The sequence below is a fragment of the Seriola aureovittata genome, chromosome 2 (assembly GCF_021018895.1).
Source record: "Seriola aureovittata isolate HTS-2021-v1 ecotype China chromosome 2, ASM2101889v1, whole genome shotgun sequence".
Lineage (NCBI taxonomy): Eukaryota > Metazoa > Chordata > Actinopteri > Carangiformes > Carangidae > Seriola > Seriola aureovittata.
This window is the reverse complement of record NC_079365.1, coordinates 24,086,167-24,103,349: the sequence shown is the minus strand read 5'-3', so window position 1 is coordinate 24,103,349 and position 17,183 is coordinate 24,086,167. Positions and strand designations below refer to the sequence as shown.

Genomic DNA, 17,183 nt, shown 5'->3' with positions numbered 1-17,183 from the left:
CAGAAGTTGCTGGTCAGACAGTGCATGTCTGATAGTCAGTGAAAGCAATACACTGGTGGTTTGAGTACATTTGTCAGTCCATTAGTGATAAATAAATGAATCCAGAGATGATTAAGACATAAGGGGATTTTTGATTACTGCTGAACTGCTGCCTTTTTTCCTTTGGGTGAAACAAACACATTAAGAAATGCTGTGTCATTCTGGGGAAAACAATTAAATGCTGGGAATATTGAGTTATGATGCGATTAAGGATTCAATTAAAGGCTTATTTAGGTAGCGTATATCACTCTGAGGGAAACAAAAGGGAGCAGTTAGCAGCATCTTCACTTTAATGGCCGTGAATAACTTAAATATCTCATCAGCATGGTGTAAAAGAGGAATTGCTCTTTTGTAGCAGTCACAATGTGAATCTTTCAGATATGCTTCACAATGCATTAAATTTCATGAGCCAATGAAATATTTTTACTATTGTGTTTTGCAGCTTGTGGGCTCTGCCAAGTCTGCTTAGAAAACACTCATGAGGCTCACTTTGACATATCTGTGGTAGAAGTCAGGTTGAAAGCTAGCCTGTGTGCACATGCTGATACCGCCAACCACTGTAGGGCACGGAAAACAACATTTTTGGAACAGCAACAACCACTTTGTACCAAGATGTGCAATGAGATTCTAGGAGTAGCAGTCCAAAATAAAGCGTAGTGGTATTCTGAAAATGCACTCAAATGAACAACCCCGGGGTACGTTTTATTTTCGGTTTTTCCTTTATCAACCTTTCCTGGTTTCAGGAAATTGGATCCTTGTTGTAGCATCACCGCCTTGTAAATTAGTAAGCTGTAGGGGTTTTGTCTAAAAGATCTCCTCACTGTTAAAGAATCTAGAGGAAGCTTTATAGTACACCTGGCAGAGGCTTTTTCTTCAACCTACAAACTCAAAACTTGGACAACTGGATGGATGAACTGTTAATAGCGACTTGATGGTTAAGTCCAGCTCAACCATCTGGTTAATTGGAAGTACTTGCTTCTGCTGACTGCACATCGTTGATATATCTGTGAGCCTGGAGCTGAGGTGCAGCAAGGGCCATTTTGGCTCATTTTAACTACAATCACTCTTTTAAGGAGTCCCATCAGAGTCTTTAAGGTGCTTAGACTTTCTCATTATTCCTATTTGTTTCCAGTGGAATATGTTTATAAAGAAAGGAATCACGCCGGTCATGTCTTTTGCCCACAGTGATATTAGGGGATGGATTCCACATCATGAATGATGTTTCTTTTGAGCAATGATTCTGTTGCTGCAGCTTCGTTCTGGAGCTTTTAAAGTTATTTTAAGCTGCATTAATCAATATTTTATCTTGACAATCGATCGATGTAATGTCTATTGTGGGATGTTAAAGGGGTTGCCTGTAGTCATGAACCTGCAGAGAATTATCACCCGAGGATTGGTGAGGCTCGAGATTTGACTGTTTATGCTTCACTCTCGCGTCTCTGCATCCACCCGTTCCCAGGTGCAGCAGCGTGGTATTTACATTTAAAAGTTGCACACACAACTTGCACAGCGTCAAATGGCATACAATCAGGTTTAGTGACAGACCATCAGTCTGTCAGCTAATCCAAAATCAGTGGCTAGCGGCTGAACAAAGAATTGAGAGAGGGAGTCTATCAGCTAAAGAGATTTTCCCTCAGGGCTCTCATGAGATACCAAAGCTAAGCCAAAAAGAGAGAGTGATTATTGGACTTCAATTTGTCAGGTTGCTAGATTCCACAGTCGCATGTGGGAGCAACATTATTTCACTCTGTCCCCCCAGAGAAGTTCTACTTGAACCGTTTGTGAGTTTGGTGACTTGCCTGTTGATGGATGGCACTCCATTCTCATTTACCTTACCATTACCTTTTCAGGCAATCTATTATCCAGTCTGGTAACGCTCCAGTCTCTAGCCCGCTCCTCTAATCTCTAACCTGGCTTCAGGAGTCTTTGAAGCCGTCACATTTGTTTCTAGGAAAGGACTGAGCTTTTTTAGTTTTACTTTGTGTCAAACAGATTTGGTTTGTTTGCTGTTGTCAACAAAATGTGTCTCTGTTCTTAAAAGCCTTGTTGTTGAAAAAGACTCTCAGCAGGGAAATTAATGCTTAATGAATAACAGAGAAGGGATTCTCAAACAGAAATGGATGGGGCCCAGGCCCAGAACATCAAATTACTGGTCTACATTTGTTTCAGGATTTGTCCTCGAAGAAGTTATTTTGTCGCAGCATAATTTCCGCATACAATTTATTGGAAATTGCTGTTATATATATATGCATATAATAATGTGGCTGTTTCTACAAAATATTTATAAACAACTGCAAACAAAAACAGATGAGCTAAAAAAAACAAAAACTGCTGGGAATTGTGCCTTTTTCCTTGTTGATGTCAGACTCTTTTTATCGCTATGTACATTCAGAGCAGGCAATTATGTGAAATAGGCAAAACAATTAAAAACAATAGATTGCTGAGGGCTGTGGGGGTGAACAGCCATTTTGGATATTCAGTAAAATCTTTCTTTAAATCTCCCACTTGTATTTTAAGCATGGGAACAAGCAGGTGAAGTCACAGCCCCCACACTCCTACACAAGCTTAAAGGCCTTGTTTGATGTGAGTGACTTAACTATTTTGAGATATGAGGTTGTGATGATAAACTGAAGTTTTAGAGAAAGCTAGTGGATGTGTTGGTATTTTCACAAGCAGAAAATTACAGCTGGCTGGTGCACTGCTGTTGAGTGAAGTCAGCTTTAAGCCTGAAGACAACTGGTAACTGCTCAGCCGAGCGAAAGATTAGAGGACTCTGCTTATAACCCACTGCTCTGTTACAGTTTCCCTCCCCCAGGTATGACACCTATAGGGTGCGACTGTGCACACCATACACCTTTACTGTCAGGCATTTCTGCTGTCTTCCTCATCTGTTCCATTTGAGTGCTTGTAGACATCTGCATGCTGATACAAATGCATTGAGTGAGACATTTGTTGCTTAAAGAAGCTTTATATTTTTATAATGTAAACAATGTGTCAAGTGATGATGCGGCTCACAGACTTCTCATAGTGATAAAGCTGCAGAGAATTATCACCTGCATCTGCAGCTTCCTCCGGTGATATATATTTCAGCTCAGGGTTGTAGTGTCATTTTCAGCAGCTGGTTTTGACCATATGGGTCGTTTTGAGTCTCCTGAAATAGACGGCCTTATGACGGCAGGCGTACCGGACCTCGGTTGTCATGGTTATAATAATAAACACACGGACTGCATGCCATGGTTATTATAATAATGGTCATGGCTTGGTTAGGTTTAAGAAAAGAGTGTGATTTGGGTTAAAATAAGTACTTCCTCAACATAAGCCTTTGTTGTCTTACAATATATACTGCTGGTTTCACCTGGGAATCGACGCCGCTCTCCTGTGTCATATTCCTTTTTGAGAAATACAGAAAAACAGAAGTGTTGGTTAATGTAAGACCCCCTCACTCCATAGTAAGAAGCTGCTTGAGAAAAGTTGTCACTGACTTTGATTTGATCTCTCTCATTTGTAATCCCTCCATGATAATGATGTTAATATTCAGTCCAAATATTGAAGATTTAAAAAAAGAAAAAATGATTTCACTTGTCTGTTCAGTTATTCATGTCATTTTGAGAAAATTAAAATGTTGATTTGCATTGTTAGGGTGCTGCCAGGCTGCATCCTTCCTCAGCAAGCAGCCAAAATACTGCCTTTCCCCCCTCAGGGGTTTGCTTGTCACTTCTAGCAGAGCTGCATTCGATTTAGTCCAATTATTCTAAAAAGTTTGATGGCAGCTCTAAAATTAAATTAGCTGGTGAAATTCTGGTTCACTGCCACCTCTGTAGATGGTCACATGTACAGCTAGTATGAGAGTGGACTGCCTTGGAAATAGGAAAATGGAAAAAAAAAGAAAAAAAGTCAAAGTCAAGTCAGTCACAGTTTGTAATAAATCCCACTTTACTACTGATGTGCGTGTTGGAACCCCTCGGAGTGAACTTAACAGTTCACAACAGCCCGTATTTATCAAGTGTAGCAGAGGAAGAGTGCTGATGTGGTATAATTACTGAATTTCTCTTGACAATCTTGCTCGGAATAGCTATGCTTCCACTCAAAGAAAGCTTGATGAATACGCGTAGCTGCATCTTATATTGATTTCTCACATTTAACACAATCCATAGAGATTTCTGTCTGAATAGATGCATTTTTTTTTTTATCTTCTAGAGAAATGAGCCTGCTGTGGTTTAAGTATACACTTCACTCCCTCAGCTGTTAGTGAAGTCCATGTGATATGTGTGATTATAAAATATGAGAACATAATAAATTGCTATACCCATCTTGCTGAGAATGTTTCAGCTCATTTAAAATGAGCTTTCTATGCTGGGAGTAATTAAGCTCATTATAATAAAGTCCAGACATTCAACATGGAAAATCAGCTCTAAAATAAGGCTGTTAGTATGTTTATGTCATGTAATGAGACGTGAATTTGAAAATCATGAAAAATGTTGAAGTTGTAGAGCAGAAAGGAATAGTCAATTAATCGATTAGTCAATAGACAAAAAAAAGTCAGCAACTATTTTAATAATTGATTAATTGTTCCAGTTTTGCTGCTTCTCATTGTCTAATCTAACACTCAACTCAATATCTTTTGGTCGTGGACTGTTGGGTGGGCAAAATAAACAATATGAAGACGTCACCTTGGGTCCTGGGAACTTGTCATCGGAATTTTTCATTACTTTCTGACATCATATAGACTTAGTTAATCACAAAAATAAACATTAGTAGTAATCAAAAAAAAAAAAATCATGTTTACTTGCACCCTAATATACAAACTCAGTGTGATAACTTTAATCTGTCATAATAGTGAAGCACATTTTGGTGCCTGCTGCTTTTACGTGTCCTTCTGTCAGTGTCATGTGCCCCCACAGTGGATGGAGGTGTAGTTGTTTATGTGACTGGCCTGTTTTTCCTTCCTGACTGTTAACACCAAAACAGTGTGCTGCCTGTGTCAGCAGGTGGATGATCACCAACCGTATCGCTGACTGGCAAACTAATATTTCCATTCTCAACACTGGATAACAAACACAGCAAAAGAGCAGAGCCCACACCAGCAGCTTGCATAATGTCAGTGTTTCCATGTCAAATACATTCTGCAGTCACATACAAAGGTGAGTTGTATCCAGTGACGGAACCAGGTGCAAAGTGTGTTCGTTGTAAGAGTTGTTTGGTGTCAGACACACACTGCGCTGATATGATGATGTTTCAATTTCTGACATCATCCCATTCTCTCTCATACAACTTCATCAATATTTTGACAACAGGAACAAGTACTGAAGTAGGAGACAGGGGAGGAAGGACAGAGGGGATTGGGGGTGGGGGAGGTAGAGCTAGAAATAGTAGCCGAAATATAGAGCTAGCAGAAAAGAAAAAACAGTCATCAGTGTGAAGACAGAGACATGCACTGATGCACACATACGACACATGTTTTCACCACCCGGCTCCATCCTGCCACCCAGTGGCGAGGGCATGCTGTTGAAAATTGACCCGCTGCTCTTTACAGTGTAACTAAATCCATTATTTTTAGAATTTAGAAATTGCATTTGCAGATACTTTGTTATACCATCAACTGGTCCTGGTCCCAGTGTAGAGTGTTGACTGCAGCAGTAGTTATTTCATTTCCCTTTTTCCAGAGAAAATAAAGCGCTGTTAGCCCCTGTTTTCCTCAACTACTTTTATTTGACAACTGTAGTTTCTGGTTGTTCTGTAGTTCTCCATGCAAAACATATGACAACATTATAATGGGTCATTATAGATTGAACTACCCAACAGCAAAGTGGTTCAAATTAGCTTTTTGACCAGCTTCAACAGTAAAATGCTATTTACCTATTAATGCATCAACAATAGTAATACAATTATAGTCACAGGAGCCATTTTTGCTTTTGGTACTTTTTTTTTGCTAATAAGCTAATACTTGCAATGTCACTTAATACTTAAGTGACATTGGAGTAAAGGATTACAATACTTCCTCCACCATTGAATTGATTGATTGGTGCGAATTCATCCTTTGAATATGTGAAGAGCGGGAGCATGTTAAAAGGTTTTTAGAAAACACACATAGTATCAGACCGTGCATCTGTTCATATACATCCCAACCCCTCTTTGGCATAAATCAATTATTTTAAAACTGAGTGAGATGTCCTTCTATGAATATTTCATGGAGGTGATGGTAAAACATATGTAAGTGTTGGCTGAATGCATCCCTACTCGCCTTGGGTAAATCTTACAGTAAATGGTTTTTGACACTGCCAGGAATCTCATTCATCAGCCTGAAAGGATTTTCATTAGACCGTGTAAGGAAGAGGAAATATCAATACACCGTCTCCGTGTCAAAGTCAACGGATATTGTTAACAAACTGTGGATGAAAGTCTGTTGGTTTTTTGTAGCATTTCCGATGCTGCTGAACAAGCCAAGATTGTGCAAAAAGTTGTCATTACACATTGAATTGAATGTTACTTCTTGGTACGGATGAGAACTGCTGATTTCTCTGAAGTGGACACATTACTGAAATGACCCAGCAGTGATCCCATGGGAAGATGAAATTGAGTCTCCCTGTCACATTGCTGTTGCACGCTATATTCAAACCAAACTTCAGGTGTCTTTTCTCTCTTTATCCTCTTGAAGGAAACTGTCAGAGGAATGACTTCAATTACATTTTTTTTTTTTTCATTTTGTTCTTTTCCTGAGGAACGGAGCGAGTGCCTGTGAGAGTGTGTGTCTGCATTAAAAGGCAGCGTTAATTATTTGATAGGCTTGGCCCATGGGGAGGAAGGGATACGCCGTGATTATCAGTAGATTGATTGTCGTCTACTGAGGGCCTGCTTTTAAAGATTGATCCAGGTGGGAGAGTCTGCCCTGTATCATTTGTATGCAGGGTAAATAGAGAGAGAGCACCACAAAACCACAAAACTCCTATCACTCCTAAATGTAATGCACCGACAGAGAAAACAGCCAAACCCAGTGTTTCCCTTTGCTGGCTGCCTTTTATCTCCTATTCCCTCCTTTTATCTTCTTGGCAGTTAATTCTACCTATAAACACACACTCTCTCTCTCTCTTCCCCTCTCTGTCATTACTCATATCAACCCATATTTCCATGTAACAGCAACAGATCACAATCCTTTTCCTTTTTATCATGTGTGATATTTGAGTCCTCTTTTTTATGAAACCGGCACTATTTAGCAAACACCCAACAATCAGACATTTCTACCGTCGACTCCAAACACTTTATCTGTCTGCCTGCCTGCATCTGCCAGAAAGCACTTCCCATCTTTGAGACAATCCCACTCTGGATGTACTTAGCAAGTAGCTGGCAGGCAGAAGAATAGATAAAGGAAATGGAGGGAAGAAAAGGGAGCAGTGGAGGGAGGTGATGTGGATCATATTCTTCTGGCTTCATGGAGGCACATTGTGGTGTTTATTGTTGAAAACTTCACCGGCACTGAGCAGTTTTTTAGTATTGATCAAATCATTACATGTGACGTGAAAGAGGTCGCCTGTCTTGACAAACTCACAAGGAATATTAGCCAATGCCATCCCCTTGACTCTATGCAGCTCTATATCTGTTTAGCTTTCACAGCGTCTTTACTGTTGTTATTTAGTCTCATGGCTTTCTTTAAGACAGAGCAGGCATCCAAAAAAAAAAAAACAACTAAAAAACAAACAAAAAGAAACTCAGATAAACCCAAATGTATGCTTCCTGCCCAGCACCAAACAGTGCACAGACAGAGTTAGTGAAGAGCTGGTGGAGCTCGACCAAGTGAGTGAGACCAAACAGGAACTAAAAGGAGAGTGACTCAAACCTACATTTGTCAGGTGCACAGACACTTGACTCAGAATGAATGCTAATGTTGCTCTGTGTCTGCTTGACATGTAAATTAGCAGGAAGTTAACCAAAAAAGTATGGCAGCAATGACCTTTTTGCATTTAAGGTTTCTGAATCAGTATTTTCATTGCTTTGGTAAACGCTAGGCTTAAAAAGTTATTTCATATATTCACTGAAAAAAAAATATTTCCATCAAAAGGAATTAGAGTATATTTAAAAATTCTCAAACACCTGCTGTTATTTGGTCTAAAATAAACCTTCCCAGTGTTAAATGGAAATAAATGAAGGTCGTTCTTGGCTAACTCAACGGTTGTTCAGTATCAGTTAGGTACTTCTCACATCTTGCTTTGTTTCGCCTTCTTCAGATGTTTCTAAAATCATCTTTCAGTAATGTGCAGGATGAGAACCAACATTAATCTCATGTCGCCTTGTTTCTCTCTAGAGTCGACAAGAGCTTCTCCAGGACCAGAACCTTATGGTGAGTCCTCTCCTCAATGAAATACAACATCATGCATCAGAGAATTTTCTTTTCATGCCTGACTGGACTCCCTTTCCAAACGTTGCATTTCCAACTGTTAAAGCCTTTGAGATTCAGGCTACGAAGCTGTTTTCCTATTCTAGATGACCCGCTACACTTTTGATTATATATCCAACTTCAATCAAGTGAAAGCATCCTCATGGACTAGCTCTATTCTGTACCTATCAGGAGTTCAGATTGCACTATATATCAGTTTTCACATAATCCTTCTGTTCAGCATGACTTTGTGCAATGCGTGTGCAATAAACAAGACATTTTCTGTGCTTGTATTGTACAGTCAATTGACTCAGCATGAAGATCTGAGGGATAGCTTTCGACTTGTCCATCAGTTTCGTGCTTAGTCAGTTACTTGCTTGATGAGGTTTTGCAATGAAGGCACCCTTCTCCACTTTAATAGTCTTAAAATGTGCTTTTTTCCCCCAAAGTGGTGACAGTGTGATGACCTGAATATAGACATAGTTAAAGAAGAAGGCTGATAAGACCTGTATTTTTAGAGCAGTAAAACCATAAGCAGACGCCCCCTCCTCCTTATCTCAACTCTGGCTTTTTTCCTAGCTCCTATAAGATTTTCAGTTGTGCATGGAATTATCTTCTCACTTAGAAAAACCTTTCTGTACTTATGGCTTTGTACCTCTGCGTATGATCAGGATGGAGATAGTGGAGCTTGCAATGTTCCCTACTTGGCAGGTAGTCTCCCAGCAAATGTGTGGCTGTAAATACAGGGGCAAGAGCAGATGGAGGGAGACAGGGAGCACAAGTATGTGTGCGATACCAGCTGGACACGTAGGGCTCGCGCCTTTGAGATCTCAACCATCAAGGGCCACAGGCAGAGTGATAGTTTAACGTTTACATAAATACCTATTATTTCATTTATATTCCAGTGCGGTAATGAATCCATGAGCATTTGTTTGTGGTGCTGTTAGTTATGTGCTGTTTATATTCAAATATATGTTGACATAAGTTTGATATTTTATTATTATAGTGATATGTCGATGTGCTATACAGTTTTTTTGTAGGGAATCAAAGCAGCAAATGTCATCATGAACACTGGTTGTCTATGATGATGATTTTCTGTTTTGCATGGATGGAAACTGGGTGTAGTCCGTCCCAGAGCTGACTGAGAGATTGAAATGGAGAGAAAACACAGGAATGGAGACTAAATATTAATTACATTTTATGTTAATTGCATTTTCCTAAGTATGTGTGTTCCTGTTTATGTCTCTGTGTCATACGCAGCAAAGCATCAGAGTGTGTTCTTTTGTTCAGAGGGATTTTGTCATTTTGTTTACACGGCTCTCAGCCAACATGCCAGCAGCTAAAAAAAAAAAACTGTGCTGCTTCATCATTATACATCAAATGGGCTACAGACTCGTAAAAAAACTGGAGTCATAATGAGTGTGGAAAGGACAATGGGAGGGTGCACTGGAAAAGGGAAATTGAAGGCGCAAGGATGATTCAGGCTCATCAGGGGAGAATACACCCTTGCACACCCACTGAATTTCATTATGAAGATTCGGGTTTCTCTCTGTGGCAAACAGGTCTGTAGCACATGCTAATGGTGCCGCAGGGCTGGGTCGAGCAGCAATACACAGCACATCTCTCTGATTTTAATCACTGAGTCATTTTGCCAATCGTGTATTCCACCAGTCTCAGGCTGCACTTAGATTAAAAAGCCTAAGTATAACCAACATACTTAGTAGTTAATAATTCATTTGTTTTGGGCACAGGGAGTGATTCCTCGAGGAGTTAATTTCTCTCTAAATCCAGCAGTTTTTTTTTTTTTTTTTTTTTGCAATATCACACTGTATATTTGTGTCCCTTTAGAATAGGTGTAAGGCTTAATTAGGACATGTCTCAGTTTTGTCTGTAGCGGATTTTGTGTGTGCTACCTAGCCTTTCACGCTGCTATTGCGTTAGGAAAAGCACCGTGTCTGTGAAATTTAGAAAAAAAACTGCCATGGCCATTGCTTCAAATCTATCACAACATTATCCTCAGCCAGCCAGGTGTAGGTATGTATGTGTGGGTAGAAACACACAGTGCCCACACTTTTCTGTCACTCTCAGCGAGCACCACCGTCTCCATCATCTCACCCTGGCACACAAACACGTTCTGTTGGTGTTGATGTAACTTGAGTATCCCTGAATCATTTGGACAAGGAGGGGCTCCTCAGGAGAGGTGAGAACACACTTACTTTACTGTGCTAAACTGTAAAGTAAGTGTAAACTGCACAGTGTTCCCAATTAAACACTCATTAACTTGATTGCTCTCGATAATGGTGGTGCTTATCCTCCTCAGTCTAAAGCTCCTCCTGTGCTGCAATAAGAAGCCAGAATCAATGGCGTGGCATTTCTGCAAGAATTGTGATTCTGGATGTGGAAATTTTTGTCCCTAACATCTTGATTCTGCTTTAATGGGAAGAAGTTAAAAATGACTGTCTAGTAATGCAGCAAATAAAGCGGAACCTATAAACTATAGATTAAAATCATCAGAGAAATCATTAAAGGTTCCCTTGTTTGAGATATCGTAACACATTATGTATGTGAATAGCTGGGGGTACGTCTTCTCTGAGCAGTGCCAGGGCCAAGAGCCTGAGCAACCCGATGACTGACACGAGGAGCTGGGCGGTAATGAAGTGGTACTCAGTGCTGAACGATGAGAAAGAGTGAGTTAAAAAGCTCCTAATTGGCCATATGTGGCTCTTCAGATTGCTGTTTATGGCCGTTGTCTATCCTAATATAGGAGCTAGTGTTGTGTGGAGGGAGCAAACAGGAAGAGAGAGCAGCCATCTGTAGCTCAATGGCCAGATCAAGGCTCATATACTGAGTCAGGGTTATGGCTTTACTGTGATGGGGGACAAGCAGACTGTTTACATTTGCCATATTGGATGTTCTGGATGGAGACTTCCACTAAATGACATACACCACATGAACAAAATATTAGAGCTGCCTTCCTGATATTTTGTTGCACCTCTTATTGCTTCCTGAACAGCCCGAACAGGCCACTGCATCAAGCTGAATTTATTGTAATGTTCATTGAACCATTCCTGGACAGTCTTAGCCTGGTGGTACACCCTGCTGCCAGGATGTCCTGCAGCTTCAGTTTTAGCAACGAGAGCCAGTGTGCAGTGGAAACACACTCCACATCATCCAACCATTACCATTAACCTGCTGTATTGACACATGACATGGAGAGTGGATAACATAATTTTCATTGTGTATTCCTCACATGTAAAGGATTCTTAAAACCACAGCTCTTCACTGTACTTTAGTGTCATTCTGTGGACGTCATTGGCTGCCACACACCATTCTTACTAGAGTCTTACTAGGGTGTGACACCCTGTTATATTTTCTTCTATTAGTCCATTAGCCACCACTTTTCGACTGGCCTGTATCACGGCTGGACCATCTGTCGTTTCAGCCTCCTCTGGCCTCATCCTCTCCTCCATAGCCACCATGACCTTCACCTGGAGCCAGCAGCTTCAGCAGCTTCAGTCCCTGCATCACTCTGTCCCCACTGCACTGACAGCTATGTTGTTTTTCAGTCCAATCCTGAAATTACATACATTTGTCAGAGTTTAGGCTCAGAGTTAACGGTCACATGTTTGCACTCTTCACCCAAATATGCAAAATAAAACCTTTATGTTTTCTTCCTTTCACATTTGCCCATCAGCTCTGGTGACATTTGCATCTTAGAGAATTTATACATCTGGACACGAGCCTCAATATGTCTCTAAACAAATCCAGTGTAACTCAACTAATGTAATCCACATAATAACACAAATGCAAAAAAATTAAAGGCATTGTGTCGACTTTTGATTAATGCACTGCAGAAATACTTCTTGTTTGAATGTGTATATGTGCACACAGTTTGGGACTCACCCATATATAATTTACAGCACCTGCACAATAGATTTGTATTTTACATAATAGCCTGGTTCTTGCTGTTACAAAAATGTGTCTTGTGATGTCCTTGTGTCTTCAATAGACCTTACTAAAATCTTTTCATGGTGGTAAACATCCTCCAGTATTTCACTTTAGCTTTTTGTCTTTTGTACAATAAACATTACACATAATCACCAAATATGCAGTTGTTTTATAAAACCACTTATCTTATTATATCTTACATAATAAAGTGCATGTGACTGTTGTTAATTATCTCTAGAGGCTAACAATGAGAACAGAAAAAAAATCCTTTCAGAACCTTTTTTGTATCCTTTACAGTGGTGACGGTCGCACTAATTAAACCCAGGTTGTGTCTCTGGGAATATTTCACAGAGCAGCTGAGTTTAATCATAGATATAGAAAAAACAAAAAAAAGCACTGGGACTCTGGCTTTTGTTCTTGTCAATGGACTGACTGTGTGCTATTTTGGCTGCTTCAAAACCAGGCAGGGAAGAGACCACTGCTGCGACCCAGGCGGGTGTGTCCAGTCCTCAGTGACTTCACCAAGGAAAACATTATGACCCAATGCAGTTGCAATGTGGTCTGCACATGCAGGTTGTGCAGAGGGCACAGTGAGAGAGCAGCATGGGGATGGAGGTTATTTTAGCAGATGGGGTTCGCCTGTTTCTCAGTGCACCTGTTCAGTTAAATACGTGCTGGCCTGCAGCTGCTGGTAGATGAGAAAAGAGACATGCATGCTAGGGTCTTTTTGAATTACCGTCCACCCTCTTGTCAAACTTAAAATCACATGTTTTTAAAGATTATAATTCTCAGTTTTAAGACACTGTGACATAGGGGCGTTGTTGCTGTTTTGAAATGTGTTACTGCATGTTAAAATGTGTTTTTTTTCCCCCACTCTCCATTTACCTACTGATGATTAAAAGCACCAATTAAAATATTACTCACGCAGTCACCTACTGTACATTCCTCCCTGTTGCACTTCATTAGCCTCCCTACCTAGTATAGACGTATTCCGCTAATTAACTGAAAAGCTCAGACTTGAGGGGGTAATGTTGCTTGCAGTTGTAGCCATTTAACATTATCAGGAGGTCGACTCCATGTAATCAAGCTCTATTACAACTCGGTTCAGGAGACACCTCAATTAGGCGTTGCACATACCTCACTGAGTAGGATGACAGAGAGCAAATGATGGAGGAAATGATGCGTCAGTCTTACAGTGCAATTGTTTCTCTCAGGCATGTGCGGTTTGCTTTGTGTTCCATTTATGAACATTGTTCATAATTGAAATGGTTCCTCATAGTAACAAGATGACGTATATGCAGTCAGTGTCATCAGCTACGTATTTGTACACCCATCTCTGAAGAGCAAATTGTCACCGGAGATGAAATCTGACGCATTCTTTTGTCTGGGGAGTGGTGAAGACGAATGTGATGTTTCGTGCTGAAATTTCCAATAGATGGCTCATAAACACTCAGTGTAGTTAGTAGTGGCAAATGGTCTCAGTTCTTCGCGATTTCCCACAGAATCACTTCACTGTATCGAGCCTGTAAATAAAACATCTAATTGTCAGGCATGCATGCTGGTTTTATGCTCCAACATTGCCATGTTAACAAGTCATATACCAAAATTTGTTGTTTGCATTTGCACATCACTATCTTCTTATTCTCAGCTTCAATCTCTGCTTGAGGTCAGCTGTGTTGTTTACCGTTTTTTCCCCTTTTTTGTGTGTGTGCTCCTCACTCAAGAGCCGCTGCGCCCACCTGGCGCAGCTGCTGACAGCCCTGCATGTCCACATAATGACTCTAATCACCCAGTTAGTCGCCAGCGCACTCAAACACTGCAGAGTGGGGTTTGGCTCAGTCCACTCGCCATTCAGTCAATTAAGGATAAGGAAATATTGTCAGAATTTTAACTTTGAAAACTCTTTCCCCTTTGGGAAAGTTTGTCTTACTTTTCGTCTTACGTTTCCTACCAAGAAAAAAAATGAGAAAAGTGCAACCTATAGAAATAAAATACTGCTGATACTAGCTGTTTATGTGCTGTTTAATTGATTTGAGTACGAAGTGTACTGACCCCAAACCTGCCTCAAAGCATTTAACCTGCTGTTTTGTGGACAATATTGTTCACAAGAAAACAAAGGTAGTTCTTAGATTTTCCTCCTCCAATCCGTCTGTCGTATTCCCAGCAGGCTTCATTTAGCTCCAGAGTTGGGATCTAGTGCAGTTTACTGTGCTTCAAGAAGTGTTCTTTTACAAAAACAACCACCAACAGGCAATTTAGAGCTCCCAATTTCCATAAGTGCGAATGTGAACCTGTCCATGATGTACCCTGCCCAATGCATTCTGGTATGGAGTCCAGACCCACTGCAGTTGAACAAGATACACTGTACGCCAAAGGGGTGGATATGAGCCATTGTTACTGCTATCTTTTTTTAATCTATTTTGTCTGTTTGAAATTTAATGTAAGCCTGAAACTTGATTTAATGGTTCCAAATAAAGTACATAAAATATAAACTGCATAAGGAAAACGCTGGAGTGTAGTCTAATTGGAAATAGGGGAATTTTGTTGGTGAACTGTGGATGAGCCACAGCATGTCTTCCATATGCTACCTGCCCCACTGACAGTCCTGTGGTTTCACACTCAGTTTGGGTCCAGGTTTATCACTGCCAAAATCAATAGAGAGGGCCACCTAAATGCAAGGTAATTATGAGAGCTGGCAGGGTTCTGGGCGTGCTGACAACACTGTTGTTGTGTTGAAGAACTGCTTCGTTTCCCACCTTTCAAGCCATGAGGTGAGCGAGAGCCCAGGCCCAGTCCTGCAACCAAAGGCTCCGCATGTTAATTACATTTTTGATAGAAAGTCATCTTATGTCTCTTTTCCTGCCTCCAGTTTGAAGGTGCCCTGTGGAGTTTTCTTGTAAATAAACAAACGTTATGTTTACATTTAGTGTTTCCCACCAATATGCATGGTGTGTATCCTTGAGGTTTAACAAAAGTTCACTTCCCTCCCTCCATAAAACATTTGCAAAGCCATTTTTTGAAAACATTTTAAACCCTGTACTGTTTGCATCCATGTTTGCATTCTAGCAGGATCCCTCTTCCCTTCTGGTGCTTTGCCTCATTTGTTGGAGCAACCGATTCTCAGCAGAGTAGTTTGAAACCAACGGCAGGATGTTTGGTGAAGACATTGCTCCATAGCGCTGCTAGTGGTTAAAAAGTCCTAGTCCTTTTTAGTACTAGCATGCATAAGTGTCCATGACACAAGAATACACAGTTATGTAAACACTGATATACATCATGATATGTGAGTGGAAAAGATGTATAACTTTCCCGCCTTTTTGTTGTTGTTGTTGTCTCTGTTAGACTAACACTGACCCTACTAAAAGCAAACCAGGAAAAATTCTCAAGACTGCAAAAATAGTTGTATTTAACCTGCTGATGCACAGGTTTAAAATTTGGTTGAGCTGAGATGAGCCTTTACATCTTTAAGGATTACTGAAAACAGTTTTGACTTTTGACCCGAGGAGTTCACATAGAGGAGCAGCAACTGTAGAGGTTTTTTTTTTTTTTTTATATAAAAGTTTCAACTATACTCTAGGTGTCACTAGAGCTCAAATAACACGAGTGGAACCAAAGTATCTTAAGATATAGATGGGGGAGAGAAAGCTGTGGAAAAGGCCAGCGAGGCTGAATCTGCCCTGCAGCATCAGGGGAGGGGGGCTTGAGCGTGACTTTTGTCCTCAAGTGTTTCATTGTTGTCACAAGGACAAAATTCTTGTAAATTAAAGTGTTACTAATGCTGTTTTGAGGAGTATTCTCTGCTGTTTAGTGGTGTGTAAATGTTAAATTTAGCTGCCTCAGGAGTAGACTGGGAAGAGAGTGGGAAACAGTCACAGTGAGAGACAGACAGAGGGGGATGAAACTAATGAAATCAGAAATGGGGGGGAGAAAAAAAAGAGTCAGAAGAGCCGCAGCATGACCCACATACAATTGCTCTTGTAATTGCACACCATCTGATCAACTTGACAATTCTGAATTCCCATGTACTCACTTGGGGGAAAAAAAAATACAGATAATTTGTTTGTTCAACCTCCTCCTGACCTGGTTTGACTCCTGCTTGTTCTGCCCCGTGTAAGCAGAGATCCTCTTTCATCTTCAGCTCCACCCCACTGGTGGCTCAGAGGCTTGAAACAGGCAGGAAGGTGTTGATTGTATTTAACCTGCCTGCTTCATGCTCCTTCTCTGCCTTTTTTTTTTTTCAGCTGCCCTCCCTGGGGTAAAACTATCTTCCCAGGGTGAGTGGTATAGAGCAGCTTACCTGGGACCTCTGCTGGGAAACCACAATGTAGGTTAGTCAGTGTAACCAAGAACATCCTGAGTAGTAAATAAGAAGAAAATGTTCATTGTGGCTACCTGGAAACATTACGCTCAGACGAGGGTGTGGACAAGCCAAGAGGCAGCCGATAGGCTTGTCTTGCATCCTCTCATGGGTTTGTTTCAGGGCCTGCAGTCTGTACTGAAACTGTAACCCTAGCAAGCAGTTAGATCAGTCATCAGAGGTAATGCTCCAGAGCAAAGACACAAGAGGAAGAAGGCATTTTGAGATTTTGGAGAGTGAGCATCTCTGACACCGTTTCCTGAAAAATGGAGCATGTTTGGTAAGTTGATGGGTCAGTTTATTATATATAGATCTTTTGTAGCTTTTGTTTGGTCCTTCCTGGTGCTATATGTGTGGGATAGCCTTGTATAAAAATTGTTGCAAATGTTACAAAGCTGAGTCACAGCAAAGACATTATGTGACGCATTTTGAATCATTAGTTGAATCTGTAAACACCAAAACTCCTGTTAT

At 40.6% G+C, this 17,183-nt stretch overlaps 1 protein-coding gene across 11 annotated transcripts in view; it reads left to right on the top strand.

Annotated features, from left to right (window-relative positions):
• Window positions 1-17,183, top strand: part of rap1gapb (RAP1 GTPase activating protein b) — a 94,643-nt gene that overhangs the window by 39,506 nt on the left and 37,954 nt on the right. For 10 of the 11 annotated variants that reach the window (XM_056388198.1, XM_056388217.1, XM_056388256.1 and 7 more), the window contains one exon: window positions 8,336-8,371. The exons of the other annotated variant lie outside the window; for it this stretch is intronic. Coding sequence is in view for 7 of the 10 variants with exons in the window: in XM_056388172.1 (XP_056244147.1) it covers window positions 8,336-8,371 (36 nt within the window). In the remaining 3 variants the exon portion in view is untranslated. The remainder of the gene's footprint in view (window positions 1-8,335; window positions 8,372-17,183) is intronic. 11 annotated transcript variants of the gene reach the window in all.